General features: G+C 37.6%; 1 protein-coding gene across 1 annotated transcript in view; it reads right to left on the bottom strand.

Annotated features, from left to right (window-relative positions):
- The window catches only part of GANC (glucosidase, alpha; neutral C), a 98940-nt gene that overhangs the window by 57058 nt on the left and 26822 nt on the right, over positions 1–15060 (bottom strand). Inside the window, exons 5-7 of the mRNA XM_006883217.1 lie at positions 6398–6580; positions 4151–4196; positions 730–796 (exon numbers count right to left, since the gene is read on the bottom strand). Coding sequence (XP_006883279.1) covers positions 730–796; positions 4151–4196; positions 6398–6580 — 296 coding nt within the window. The remainder of the gene's footprint in view (positions 1–729; positions 797–4150; positions 4197–6397; positions 6581–15060) is intronic.

Raw genomic sequence — 15060 nt, forward strand, 5'->3', positions numbered from 1 at the left:
CCTCACCAGCCGGGGACCTGCATCTCAGCCTAAAATTATTTTTGTTACTTTACTTTTCTGAAATGAAATGTGGCATTTATAGCTGTCTGAACTGCTGGACTATGCAGCAGCCAGTATACTGACCTATATACTCCTATAAGCACTAGGAAGCTAATAATACTTCTCTTAGATTCCCCACCAAAGCCATAAAAATCACCATTTCATTGTGGCAATACATTATTGAAGGATCATTATCTCATTGTCATAGCGTCAGAACCAACTCATAGCTTACAGGCCATTGGAATTCCAAGGCTGTAAATTACATGGAAGGAGATTGTCATCTTTCTTTCACTGAATCTCTGGTGGTTTTGAACTGTCAGAGAAGTGCTGCCTTTTGGTTAGAAACTCCCAACAGACTACACCACCAGAGCTGCCCCTTACTTAAGGATCACTCATTTATTGCTGTGGATTTGAAACTGACTTATAGCTGACCTTCCAGCAGTTTTCCAGAGAGTATAATCACACAGGAGGAGAGGAAACTGTTCAACTTTCTCCCTAGAAGCCACTGGTGGATTTAAACTGGTTGCCTTTGGGTTGGCTACACTAGGCCACCAGAGCTTGAAGGATAGAAGACTCAAACTTAAGATTTTCATTCACCTTGCAAAAGTCATTTGCTTAGGTGCCAAACTCTCAAGAGAATCACTTACATTTTGAGACAATCTATTTAACGCTATGCTAGTTTCAATTTACCATTAGCTTTGACATCCACGAATTTTCTGAATTTCTCCTCCCATAGGCCCATATCATCTTGATTTTCCTGCTGATACAAAAAAGGGGGAAATTTCAGGATATAAATGGCAACACATATGGTTATCAAAACAGCACATTTTATTTCTATTATAAAAAAATTAGACTGAAAAATTAGTTCATCTTCTAGAAGGCCTGTTTGTGATATCAATACATTTAATAAATCACATCTGTGGTGAACCTGTACAAGCCACATTTGAGAATATCATTACCAAGATTATATGAAATGTTTGAAAAAAACAACCTTTACACTTCTTGGAAATTATTTTTTACTATTTTCTTCTCTCTATTATTTTCATTATTAATATGTGAGACCTAACATTTAGAATTAGTTATCTCAGGTCTGTTTTAGAAAAAAATCTAGGCAAAGATACCTCTGCACAGTTCCTGTTTCCCTTTTTCTCCTCTAATTTAAATTAGCCAAACTATTGGCTATATTTCTGTGTTGACCTGAGAAGTCAGGTCAACAAGGTGGCAATGACTGTTCCCGTCTGTAATCTTTTAATCTGGCACTACATAATTTCTAAGCTCTCCAAAGGTTTCTTTTTTTCCCTAAAAGAATTAGAAAGTTGGGTTGTTTCTTTAAAAATTGCACAATACATGAAATGCATATTTCTTTAAAATGAACTCTTACCCATTTCTAAGTTGTTTCTTTAGAATAAAAGCATCTGTATAATGAGGTTGTGTCTTAAATTTTTAAAACATTTTTAAAAGAAAATTTTTATTTTATACTGGTTTACTTACAAAGTTCATATATACATTGTTTTTCACACTGGATCTTCCCCATTTTCTTTACTCACCTCTCCCCCACCCATCAAACTGTGCGACCCTATGAGTAATCCCTTGCCCTCATTCCTCTGCTCCTGCCCTCCACACCCTGGATCCTCATACACATTTTACTAGTTATCTATTCATACAATAATGGTCTTTACAGTATTTGTCCTTATCGGACTGAGTTAGTTCACTTAGCATAATGCTTTCCAGTTCTTCCCAGGTTAGGTAGTGATTTTCAAAATTATTGTTCCTGCATGCTGCACAGTATTCCATCATGTCAATGTACCATAATTTCTCAATCCATTCACTTGTGGTTGGATATATGGGCTGCTTCCATGTAAAACATTTTTTATAATTACACTTGGATCAATAACTTAGAGGTTATTAGCCTAGAATCTGTGATCTTTCTTAAGTAGAGATGGTTCATGGCTTTCATTAAATTCTTATAAAGGGATCTATTACTCATAACTAGTACCTATGGGCTTGCAGTACCTATTTCCTCTCAAATCTCATTTGCTATATTGTCAAAAAGTGTGAGGCTACATCTTCAAGGATATGAACATGTACGGCTAAGCACAATTGATAACAGTGCATCTAAATTCCAAAATCAATCTCCATAATAGTCTATGTGTTTCCTACTCCCAAGGGGGCCCTTTGGAGTAGTGAGAGAAGACATTCACCCTGAAACCCACAGCGTCCCTTTTCAGCAGGAAGTAGCTAAGAGAATACGCCATCCCCTTTTCCTTATGAATCAGGGTGAAGTCTCTCTCAGGGAGGAGTGATAGGGAATGGCAAGGGACACACTGACAAAGGAGATTAATCAGAACTGGCTTTGACAAGCACTGTGGCAATTGGACAATTAAAACAGACATGGTGGGGGGGGGAAGAAGAACAAACTGGGGATGAGGGTGGAGAAAACAGTGCAACAATGAATGAATGAAAACCCAAAATCTCTGTAAATGTTCATTAAAACTAATAAAATTTAATAAAAAGAAAAAAAAAGTGTGAGGCTATGCCTAAGTTCCCCTATGTGCTGATAGGTCAGCTATTAAGAAGAAACTTGTTTTTATTGCACCAAAAATATTTTCCCGCATAACTGGTGGTTTTGGCTGCTATCAGTAGTCCTTTAAAAATGCATATATACACCCAGATCTTAGGAACAAGAGCTAAGCTAATAAATTTTTCCTCTTTCAAGTTAAAAACCAAGCAAGCAAGCAAGCAACCACCAACCAACCAACCAACCAACCAACCAACAGAAAATCCCATGTGGTACTTTGTAAGCAAACCAATATTTAAAAAAAGTTATATTTTTAAATTAAAAAAATGCATGTGGTTCTGAATGAAAACTACTGGAGTACTCCTTCTTCAGAATGTAGCCAAGATAGTCTTTTAAAAGCAGAAATATGACCATGTCTCCCTGCTACTTAGAATTTTCTCATAGTTTCCTTAGCTTTTCAGGTAGAGTCCAAATAGTTTATGATGGCTTAGAAAATGTAAGCTCGATGACAATGGAGTGGGAAGAGGAGTGCTCTGATTTGTGTAGTGATGTACCACCAACTCCTTGAACCATGGTCTACCATCAGGCACATTCCAATTCAAAATGATCTGTTGGACAAAGTAAAACTGCCCCATAGGATTTTTGCAAGGCTGTAAATATTAACAAAAACTAACTGCCTCATCTTTCTTCTACGGAATAGCTGGCAAATTTGAACCATCAGTCTTTTGGTTTGCAACCAAACTCTTTAATCACAGTGCCACTAGGCCTTGTATATGAGAAGTGTTCAAGAATTAATATATTATTCTCCATAAAAGTGTCAATGTCTGTACCTCTATTCTTGCTACACACATTTCCTTCTGCTTTTCTTTCTTTGGTTTAAAGAAACTTTTTCTCTTCCACTTGTGCTGTGTTTCTACATCAAAGTCTCTGAATATGAAGTTCTCTCAGTCTAGAATAGTCTTTTCCAACCTTTTGGACGGGTTAACGTCCCTCATGCTTTAGGTTTCAGCATTATTTCCTTTAGAAGATTTTTCTTAAATATCTTCTTGGACAAAGTCCTTATTTTATTCTCTTACAGCATCCACCAGGAAGCTCTTGTGGCTTAGTCAGTAGGGAGTTGTACTGCTAAACCAAAGACATCACCTCTCTGGTGGTTCAAATCCACCAGTGGCTTTAAGGGAGAAAGATGTGCAATCTCCTCCTGTGAGACTTATAACCTCTGAAAACCTGCTGAAGGTCAGTTATGAATTTGGTTTCAACACCATGGCAATGAGACAGCACCTATTTGCAATGTCCTCATGCTTATGATTACTTGATCACTGTTTCTCTTTTCCAATAGAGTCTTCATAAGAATAGGTATGGGATTTGTTTTGTTCACTCATTCTCCATTATGTATCTTTTTAAGAATGAATGCATAATTGAATGAATATCAATAAGATTGTAAGGAGAACAAAAGAAAGAGTTTTATTTGCATTAAGCAGAACATTTAACAAGTATACATTTGTATTAGAAAGGACGAACAGAACTCATTAAAAGCTATATAATGATAATGATGATAGAGAAGAAAAAAATGGAATCTGCTGTCTCGATTACCTGAGAAGTGTCAACTGAGCCATCATCCTTGTTTTCTTTTGTAGCTCTGTTTTAAAATAAACAAAGTTCTTTTACTTTTGGCAAGACTGACAGATCGTTTAATGATAAAATCTTAATTTCTCATTTTGAGATCCCACAAATTTTTATTATTTAGCTTATTAAAAATAATGAATGGAAATCCAAATTCTCTGTAAATGTTCATTAAAATTATTTTAAAAAAATACATTGTTATAGGCAAGTGGATAGAGACCAACATTTATTAGTGGCTACCAGGGCAGAAAGTCTGCAATTAGGGACCTCTCCAAATTATTGAGGAGTAATGATTATCAGTTTAATGACTAAGGTACATCTGATTCAGGCCATTGTCTTTCTATTTGTTATGCATCTGAGAGCTGGACAATGAATAAGGATGACAGAAGAAGAATTGATGCCTTTGAGCTGTGTTGGAGAAGAGCACTGAACATCCCATGGACTTCCAAAAGAACAAAGATACATCTTGGACAGGGGACAGCCTGAGTACTCTTTGGAGGCAAAGATGAAGCTTTACCTCACATACTTTGGGCATGTTGCTAGGAGGTGCTATTCCATAGAGTGGGATATAATACTTGGAAAGGTGGAGGGTTGGTGAAGGAGAGGATGACCCTCAACTTAGTGGACTGACATGGTGACTGCTGCAATGGGCTCTATTGTTTCAGGAGGTGTGAGCATGGGACAGGATCGGACAGGGTTCAGATCTGTTATAGAGTTGCTATGGGTTGTACCTGACTCAATGGCACCTAACAATAACAAGAGAAACAGGAAGGAGAGAAATCAAGAATAGAATAAAGAAATGGAGTATGTGTCTAATTGCCTCCATGTACAACTACTTCCTTTGCTTTTTTGTTGTTTTGAGAATACATACAGCAGAGCATACACCAATCCAGTAATTTCTACATGTACAATTCAAGGACACAGACTACATTCTTCAAGTTGTTCAGCCTTCTTATCTTTTTCTGCCATGAGACCAGAATATTACTGAACATCTAGATGAAAATTCTGTACATGAATTCCAATCATAAGGGAGATCAGGATTTAAAACTCTCATGGACTCAGGACTTTGTAGATTCACAAAACTTGGATGAATTTGTGAAACCACTGCCCTCAGATAATATTTAAGCCTAAACCAGAAATATCCCCTCAAGTCTACTTAAAGGTCAACAGTAGTTTAGCTTAAATAGCAAAAATTATAGGGGGTTGTGGTGTCCTACTCTGTAGGGAGTTGTGCTATTAACCTAAAGGCCGCATCTCCCTAGCACTCCTTAGAACAAAGACTGGCAATCTCCTCTTGTGTAATTTACAGCCTCAGAATCTCAATGGAGGGTCAATTATGAATAAGTTCTGACTTGACAGCAATGAGTTTTGAGTTTGAGTGAAGAATATCTGCTTTGAACGGCATACTCTTTTAAGATATCTCTACAGAATCAAATTGGCAACAAAAAATTGGTGAGATTAAACAAGAAATTTAGGGGACAGTGAGGGAGAAACAAGTCAGAAGAACAAGATGAGAAGGCTGCATAATTTGGAGAATGTCCTCAACACCACTGAATTTTATGGTAGATATTATTGAATTAGCATTCTCAATAACAACAAAATTAAAATTTAAAAACGTTATCAAGGTATTGGGTTAGCCGATGTGTGCTAAATTATTAGTAGTACTTTTCAGTTAAAACAAGTACTCAAAGAATATTCATAAAATACTAACAGATAAGTGGTGAGATTATGAATATTTCAAAAGATCTTTTTTCTTACCAATATACTCTAATCTGGTTAAAATTAAATATTACTTTTTTATAAGACAATCAACTATCAGTAATGAAGATTTAAGAATTTTTAAAAGTTAAAAACCAGGGGTAAAAGTCACATTTATACAGAAATATAAACATGTTAGTTGTTTTCTGTAAATGAGACAATGTATTCATTATTATGGCAAACAGAAAGAATCACAGAGTGCAGAATTTTTAAAAAACCGTCTGAGTAAAAAATGGCAGAACTCGTCATCACCACTAGATTATTATTTAGGGTAGTGTGGAGGCTAGAGAATTCCATTAATCAAATATATGAGATGTGTAAAGAGTGCTGCAGTATTGTCATCAAGCCTGCAACTCACCTGTATAGGCTAAAAGATGCAAATAAGAGAACCAATTTTTTATTGTGAATGTGACACAACAAACATGGGGGTTTTTATGTATTAAGTAATGTGTACAATACCTTAATTTGGGAAGGATCTGTAAATGCTCAAAGTATAATTTTCCCAGGGAATTTATGCTCATTATAATATCTCCTTCAGACACTAGGTCCACCTTGAATGGGTCTGCAGTGACATGCAATTTTAGATCGCCTTTTTCATCTGCCAACATCAGACTGCCTGGATTTCCTGAGCATGTAATCAACCTAGAAAACAAAGGGCAAAGAAAAACAGCTATTGACTACTTACTTCTATCAAATTACAGCCATTGGAAACCCTCACTCACTGCCATTAAGTGAATTCTGACTCATAGTGACCCTCCATTTTGTTTTCAAAGTTATAATTTAACAAAAATTCGAAGTGAAGGCTTTCAAATCATTTTTCATATAAATGTCATAGACTAAATTTTATAACATTTATTTATTAACTACAGTGTTGAATCAAGAAAACAAAAATCCTTAACACTGGACCAATAGGCAGGATTATGATACATGGAGGCAATATTGAAATTGTCAGCAATTTCATCTGCCTTGGATCCACAATTAACATTCTTGGTGTCACCAGTGAAGAACTCAAAAGACTAGTTGTATGGGGAATATCACCTGCTGTCAAGAATCTTTTCAAGTGTTAAGGAACAACTGTGTGCATCATTTTAAAGACTAAGGTGTACCTAACTCAAGTCATAGCCTTCTCAATTGCTTACTGTGCATCTGAGAGCAGGACAATGACTAAGGAAGACAGAGGGGGAATTGATGCCTTTGAGTTGTGGTGCTGTATAAAAGTACTGAACATATACCATGGACTGCCAAAAGAACAAATAAGTCTGTCTTGTAAGAAATGCAACTGGGGTGCTTCTTAGAGGTAAGGATGGCCATGCTGTCAAGAGGGACCAATCTTTAGAAAAGGGCATCATTCTGGGAAAGGTGGAGGGTCAGAGAAAGAGAAGATATGGGCATGAGCATATCAGGGAGGGTTAGGCTAGTACAGGATAGGGTAAGGTTCACATCTGCTGTTCATAGGATTGCCATGAGTCATATACAACAAGATGGCACCTACTGTCAGGGATCTCTCCAGAGTGCTAAACAGAACCGATGTTACTCTAGAGACCAAAGTGCGCCTGTTCCAGACCATGGCCTTCTCAATTGTTTACTATGAATCTTAAATCTGGACAATGACCAAGGATGACAAAGGGAGAATTGATGCCGTTAAGTTGTGGTGCTGGAGAAAAGTATTGAACATACCATGGACTGCCAAGAGAACAAATAAATCTGTCCTAAAGTGAAACCAGGTTGCTCCTTGGAGATAAGGACTTTTCCCCCCCCTACTTTTTTTAAACTGAGATTTTAAATCAACATTCATATATAACTTAGATTTCTATTCATTCATTGTTGCACAGTTTCCTCCCTTTCTACCCCTCCAAATTAGCTTTCCTCTTTGAAAAAGTATTCTTTCATTGTTGTATAATTCCCCTCCCCCCAGTCTACTTTACCATAGCAAAGAGATGGAAACAAGTCAAGTGCCCATCAAAAACCAAATGAATAGAGAAGCCGTGGTATGTATATTCACATAATGGAATACTATGCAGCACTGAACAACAAGGAACCCATGAAATATTATACGAAATGGATGATCCTGGAGAACATTTTGCTGAGTGAAATATCTCAGTCACAAAAGGACAAATACTGCATAATGTCACAGTTATAAAACAGGACTGACAGGGGGGTTGGGGAAAAACTAAGAAAAGAGAAGATAAATAATGTACACTGCATTGAAACAGATGAGGAATAGAACTGCTTGAAAGGAATATATGATTAGATATTAATAGCATGACAACAGTCAAGAATAGGAGGCAAGGATTTTGAAACTCCATCTCCCATGTTGGAGAAGTCTTTGGACAAGGACACCAACCTTGGAAGGATAGAGAATCAGCACAGGAGAGGAAGACCGAGGAGGAGATGTATTGATACAGTGACTGTGGAAACGAGGTCAAGTTTGCCACAGACATTGAGGTTGGCTCAGGATAGGGCAGGTTCAGAGCCATTGTTTCTGGGAGTAGTAGGCTTTGTAGTCAACTCAATGGCACATAATGACACAATGGCATATAACAATAACTACTACTACTATCACTAATGTTTTGATGTATATCCCAAAATAGTACCTGTTTGTTATTTACAACCATTGTATGTAACCTGGAGTTTGAAAAGAAAAAGTTCTATGAGAGTTTGGACCACAGATATATATGTGGAAATTGCCCAAAGGGATGGGCCTGATGGGGAGTGGTAGGGTATTAATCATAAGGTTTCACAATTTGATAGGTGGGTAGGGTAAAGGAAATGGGAAAGATCTTTTGGGAAAAACAATGTATTCAAACTTTGTAAATAAATAATTTTTTTTTTAAATAAGTTCTATGAGAGTTTGGATGACAGATGAATATGTGGAAGTTGCCCAAAGGGATGGGCCTTATGTGATACACGACTGTAATTTTTTAAGCCTTCTCTTCTAATTCAATCTCTAGGCATGTTGGGCTCTGCCTCTGATAGTAATGCTAGTAGCGTAGAGGGAGCACCAAGTCGAACATCTGCAAAGTTTCTTTTAGTGTAAAGTCAATATAGGGTTTTCAAGCACAGCAAAATCAGCCTTTTAAAACAGAAGAGGAGCTAATTTTGTGGGATCAAGAGGCCTAGTGAAGTTTCAGTTATTTATTAATTGTTAAAAAACATAAAACAAATTATACATCAACTCAATAATTCCTGTATTTATAACTCAGTTATATTGATTACATTCATCAATTTCTGCATCTATACTCATTATTCTTGTCCAAATTATTCCTCAGTGGAGTTTTTTAAATTTTATTTTATTATTTTTTGTGTGTACCGTCAAATCAGATCTGACTGGTATAGGAGGAGACGGCCCCTCCTTCTCCAGCAGAGGATCTGGTGGATTCAAATTGCGTACCTCTGGGATTGCAGTGCAGCTTCTTGCCACTAGGCCACAAGAGCTCCCTTCCTCAGTGGAGTTTTAAAGGTTGGCTACTCAGAGGTATTCAAGTCTTAAAAAATGTTGCCATATAATTTTTTTTAAAAATTTTATTATTTTTGCGTGAGTGTACCGTCAAATCAGATCTGACCGGTACAGGAGGAGATTGTCCCTCCTTCCCTGGCAGAGCATCTGGTGGATTCGAACCGTGAGCCTCTGGGATTGTAGTTGCAGATCCTTGCCACTAGGCCACCAGAGCTCCCCTGCTATTTAATTTTTAAAAGCTTCCACCATTTTTAGATAATGCTCTAAATTCACAGACTTGATGGGACTTTAACCTCAGTTGAAAGTCTAATTAAAAAAATCTGCAGTATTAAACTCTGGTTTTGACTCTGTTATAATGGCCTTGTAACTACAAAACTATTAAATTCCAAGTTTTATTTTCTGCTTTAAAGGTCTTGAAGCTACAAAACTTTTTAAAATAATATTCAGCAAGATTTTACTTGCATGTGATGTTAATAAGGATGTTGTTATGTGTCATTGAGCCACCTGCGATTCATAGTGACCCTATCTATGAAAGCTCTGAAGCCTGCCCTGTCCTGAGCCAGTCTCACTGACTCTGACACATCTACCCCCATTGCTTCATTTATACTAGCAATCCACGTCATCCGGGTTCTTCCTCTCCTGCACTGTCCCTCCACCCTCCCGAACATGATATCCTTCTCCATGGACAAGTCACTCCTGGCCACGTGCCCAAAGTATGTGATATGGAGTTTCAAAATTCTAGCCTCCAAGGAGAAACTTAATTTAACCTTCCCCAAGACAGACCTATTTGTTTTTTTGGCAGTCCATTATACGTTCAAGACTTTCCTCCAAAACCACAACTCAAAGCCATCGATTTTTGTCGTCCTTAGTCATTGTCCAGCACTCTAATGCATAGCAAGTAATGGCAAAGATATTGTTAGATAATTTCCACATTTTGTTGGATGGCCTTTTGGATCTCTTCCAGTTGATTGGCCAGGTATAGTATGTCATAACTAAGTGGTTATAGAGGGAGCTGATGGCCTATGGGTAAGAAGTTTCACTGCCAACCCAAAAACAGCTAAAAAGAACATCAATGGTGAATACCCAGACACTCAAGCTAAATTCAGAAGAGTGTGGAGTGAGAGCTATCATTGCCAATGTCAGATGGATCTTGGTTGAAAGCAAAAAAAAAAAAACATCAGAAAGATATTTACTTCAGTTTTTTTGACCATATGAAGTAATTTGATTGTGTAGATCATAATAAAATATAGATGACATCTAGAAGAATGGGGATCCCAGAACACTTAATTGTGCTTATGGGAAATCTAGACCTAGATCAAGAAGCAACTGTCCAAATAGAACAAGGTAACATTTCATGGTTTAAAATGAGGGAAGGTGTGCATCAGAATTTTATCCTTTCTCCATAGGCATTCAATCTATTTGCTGAGCAAATAATTTAAGAAGCAGAACTATATGGAGAAGAATGCGGCATAAATATTGGAGAAGGCTGGCCACCAACCTTGGTAAAGCAGATGACACAACCTTGCCTACTGAGAGAGGAACTGAAGCATTTGCTGTAGGAGATCAATGCCTATAGCTTCAATATGGATTAATATCAACATTAAGAAAACAAAACTCCACACCACTGAACCATAGACAACATTATAATAGATTTCACATTACAATCAACACTCATTGCAGTAGCAGTCAAGAAATCAAAAGATGTGTTGTATTGAGAAAATCCTATCAAAGATCTCTGTTGTTGTTGTTAAGTGCTGTTGAGTTGTAGGCGACTCATAGTAGTGACCCTATGAACGAAAGTCCTCAACACTTGTGTGACTTTCATCCTTTCTCCAGGGTGTCTGGAGGGAAAATGTCAGTTTATTAGGTACAGTCACCTCTAGTACAACACATGTTGTTGTGCACCATCGAGTCAGACCAACCCATGGCTGTGCCTTGGATGCGTTGTCAGGGACAGTTAATTGCACAGGAGGAAAGTGCCCATCATTCTCTTGCAGAGCAGCTGGTGGACTCAAACCATCCATGTGCCTTCAGTATTGCAGCACAGCCTCTTGTGACTAGGCCACCAGAGCTCCCAGCAATGTCAATTTAAAGACCTACCTAACTCTAGACCTAGTATTTTAAATTTCTTTCTATGTACTGGACAATGAATACAGAAGACCACAGAAGAATCAATGTCTTTAAATTGTGGTGTTGAAGAAGAGTATTGAATATACCAGGACTGCCAAAAGAACCAACAAATTTGTCTTGGAGAAAGAGCAGCAAGGGTGCTCTGCAGAGGCAAGGATGGTGAAACTTTGCCTCATGTATTTTGGGGATATTGTTAGAGGGGACAGTCCTTAGAAAAAGATGACATGCTGGGAATGGTAGCAGGCAAGGGAGAGAGGAAGATCTTAAATAAAATGGATCAATCCAATAGCTATAACAACTGACTTAAGATGGAGGAAATTGTGAGGATGGCACAGGATTGGGCAAGGTTGAGATCTGGTGCTCAACCGTATTATGAGTAGTATCAAGTCAGTGGCACCCAACAACAGCATGCAAGATGTTGAGCTTCTTTTCATGCACAGTAATTATTGCCTGTTTAAATATCTTTTTTCGTAAAATGTCTATTCAAGTCTTCTATTCATACTTGAAAGGAGTTTCTTTTTAATACTTCAGTTCCCAAGATCTTGGCATATAATAGATGCTCAATGAACAACTATCATAAATTTTAAATTTATTATAACTTTATAATCACCCTAACAAACTGAATTAATTATTGTTGCTGTTGTGTACCGTAGAGTTGGAACTGACCCACAGTTGACTCTCCAGTTGGTTTACAGAGGCAGTTAACCATGTGGGAGGAGACTGTCCATCTTTTTCCTGCAGAACAGCTGGTAGTCTCAAACTGCATGTCTTTGGGATTGCAGTGCAGCTTCTTGCCACTAGGTCACTAGAGCTCCCCAAATAATAGATGCTCAATGAACAACTACTAGAAATGTTAAATTTACTATAACTTTATATACAGAGAACTGCCAGATGTGCAGGCTGGATTTTAAAGAGGCTGTGGTTCTAGGGATATTATAGCTAATGTTAAATGGATCTTAGCTGAAAGAAGAGAGTACCAGAGGTACTATTTGTGTTTCATTGACTATGCAAAGGCATATTACTGTGTAGATAACAACAAACTGTGGATAACTTTGAGAACAATGGGAATCCCAGAACACTTGATTGTGTTAATGTGAAATCTATACTTGAACCAGGATACAATGAAACATCGTATGGTTCAAAATCAGGAAAGATGTATGCCAGGGAAGTAGCCTTTCTTCATACCTTTTAAATCTATATTTAGAACAGATCATCCAGGAAACTGGGCTCTGAGGAGGAACGTGGCATCAGAATTGGAGGAAGACTCATCAACAACCTGCATTATGCAGATGACACAACTTTGCATACTGAAACTGAGGAGTACCTGAGGCATTTGCTGCAGAAGGTCATGGACTACAGCCTTCAATATGAATTGAAGCTCGACATCAAGAAAACAAAGATTCTTACACTGGGCTCATGGGCAGCATCATGATAGACGGGGAAGAGATTGAAACTGTTAACAGTTTCAGTTTGCATGGCTCCACAATCAACACTCTTGATACCAGAAGCCAAGAAATCAAATGATAAATTGTATCAGGAAAAGCTGGTGTTAGGGACCTCTCCCAAGTATTGAAGAGCAACAAAGTCAGTCTGGAGACTATGGTGCCATTATCTGGGCCATGGTCTTCGTAATTGCTTGCTTGGCATCAGAAAGCTGGATAATGACTAAGAATGATAGATGGAGAATTGATGCCTTTGAGCTGTGGTGCTGGAGAAGAGTACTGAATATACCATGGACTGCTAGGGAAAACAAACAGGTTCATCCTGGAGAGGGTAAAACCAGGTTACTCCATGGAGGCAAGGATTCTGAGGCTCCATCTGATATACCTGCATGTTGTAGAGGGGGACCAGTCCTTGAAGAGCGACATCATGCTTGGAAGAATGGAGCAACAGCACAGGAGAGGAAGATTCTGGATGAGTTGGATTGATTCAGTGACTGGGGTAACGGTAGTAGGTGTGTCAGAGACAATAAGGTTTGCAGCGTTCAGAGCTGTTGTACATATAGGGTCATTATGAGTCACAATTGACTTGATGGCACATAGCAACAACAACATAACTTTATAGTCATTTTAACAAACTGAATTAATTACCCTCAGAATATATTAACCCATTGTTAGATTTTTATAGACAATTTCTATAAAATTATAATAATGATGTAGAAGAAATTAAGTATTTTGGTATAATATTTATTTCCTCAGTGAAATAATATGAAAAAATAACAGAAATTAATAGATAAACTGGTTTGAAACATCACTGAAAAGTGTGGTGAATAAGGGTTCCAGTCTCTCCACTACCTCACTAGCATTTGTTGTTCGCTGCTCTGTTGAATTTTGCTATTCTTACTGGGGTGAGATGATATCTCATAGTTCTTTTCATTTGCATCTCTTTTAGAGCTAGGGATTTTGAACATTTCTTCATATGTTTGTTTGCCATCTGAATGTCTTCTTTGGTGTAGTGTCTGTTCATATCCTGTGCCCATTTTGCAACTGGGTTGTTTACCTTTATTCTATAAATATAATTTATAATTATATAATTATAATTAAATTTAAAAATATGTATAAATATATATTTGAAGCAGGAGTGGCATCCACTTCCTAAACAACATGTCTACAGAAACTCTATGAACTTTTATAAATGTCAGTCATTGTAGAGGGGTTTCAGGCCTTTTTTTCATAGGTTATCTATGAGTAGGGTTCTCCTCAAAGGCAATCAATAACTACACACACACATACATACATACATATAATCAAGCATACAGGAACCAAAATTTGACCTTGAGCCTTTCCCATCTGAATTTCAAGACAAGTTCAGGAACAGTTTTGAGACCTTAAACATTAATGAGTAAAGACTGGATGAGTTGTGTAAGGATATCAAGGAAACCATCTAGGAATAATACAAGAGTTCATTGCAAAGACAGAGGAAGAAGAAAATAATAAGATGGGTGTTAAAAGAAACTCTGAATGTTGCATTAGAGCACTGAGAAGCCAAAGGAAAGGGAAGAAATCAATATATTACGATTCCAGCAGAAGATTCCAAAGGGCTGCATAGGAAGACAAAGTAAAGTATTACAATGAAATGTGCAAGGAGCTGGAGTCAGAAAATCAAAAGCACACAGAGTCATTGTACCTAAAGGATTTGGCAGACACAGAAGAATTTGATGAAACAACGTATGAGCAAGGCCCTGTGGTGATGAAGGAAGAAGTTCAAGCTGCTGTGAAGGAATTGGCAAAAAACCAGGCCCCAGGAGCATACCAATTGACGTATTTCAACCAACACTCACTGTCCTAGATATGCTCATCAATTTATGCCAAGAAATCTGGAGGACAACCATGTGGCCAACAGAGTGGAAGAGATCTATATTTATTCCCATTCCAAAGAAAGGTCATCTGACAGTGTGTGGAAATTATAAAACAGTAATATTGATATGAGAAAATTCTGAATTTCAGAACCATCTCAGGAACAGATTTGAGGCTTTGAACACTAATGAACGAAGGCCAGATGAGTTGTGGGAGGATATCAAGGGTATCATCCAGGT

The sequence above is a fragment of the Elephantulus edwardii genome, unplaced genomic scaffold (genome assembly GCF_000299155.1).
Source record: "Elephantulus edwardii isolate Elephantulus edwardi_28Jun2011 unplaced genomic scaffold, EleEdw1.0 scaffold00026, whole genome shotgun sequence".
In the NCBI taxonomy this organism is placed as follows: Eukaryota; Metazoa; Chordata; class Mammalia; order Macroscelidea; family Macroscelididae; genus Elephantulus; species Elephantulus edwardii.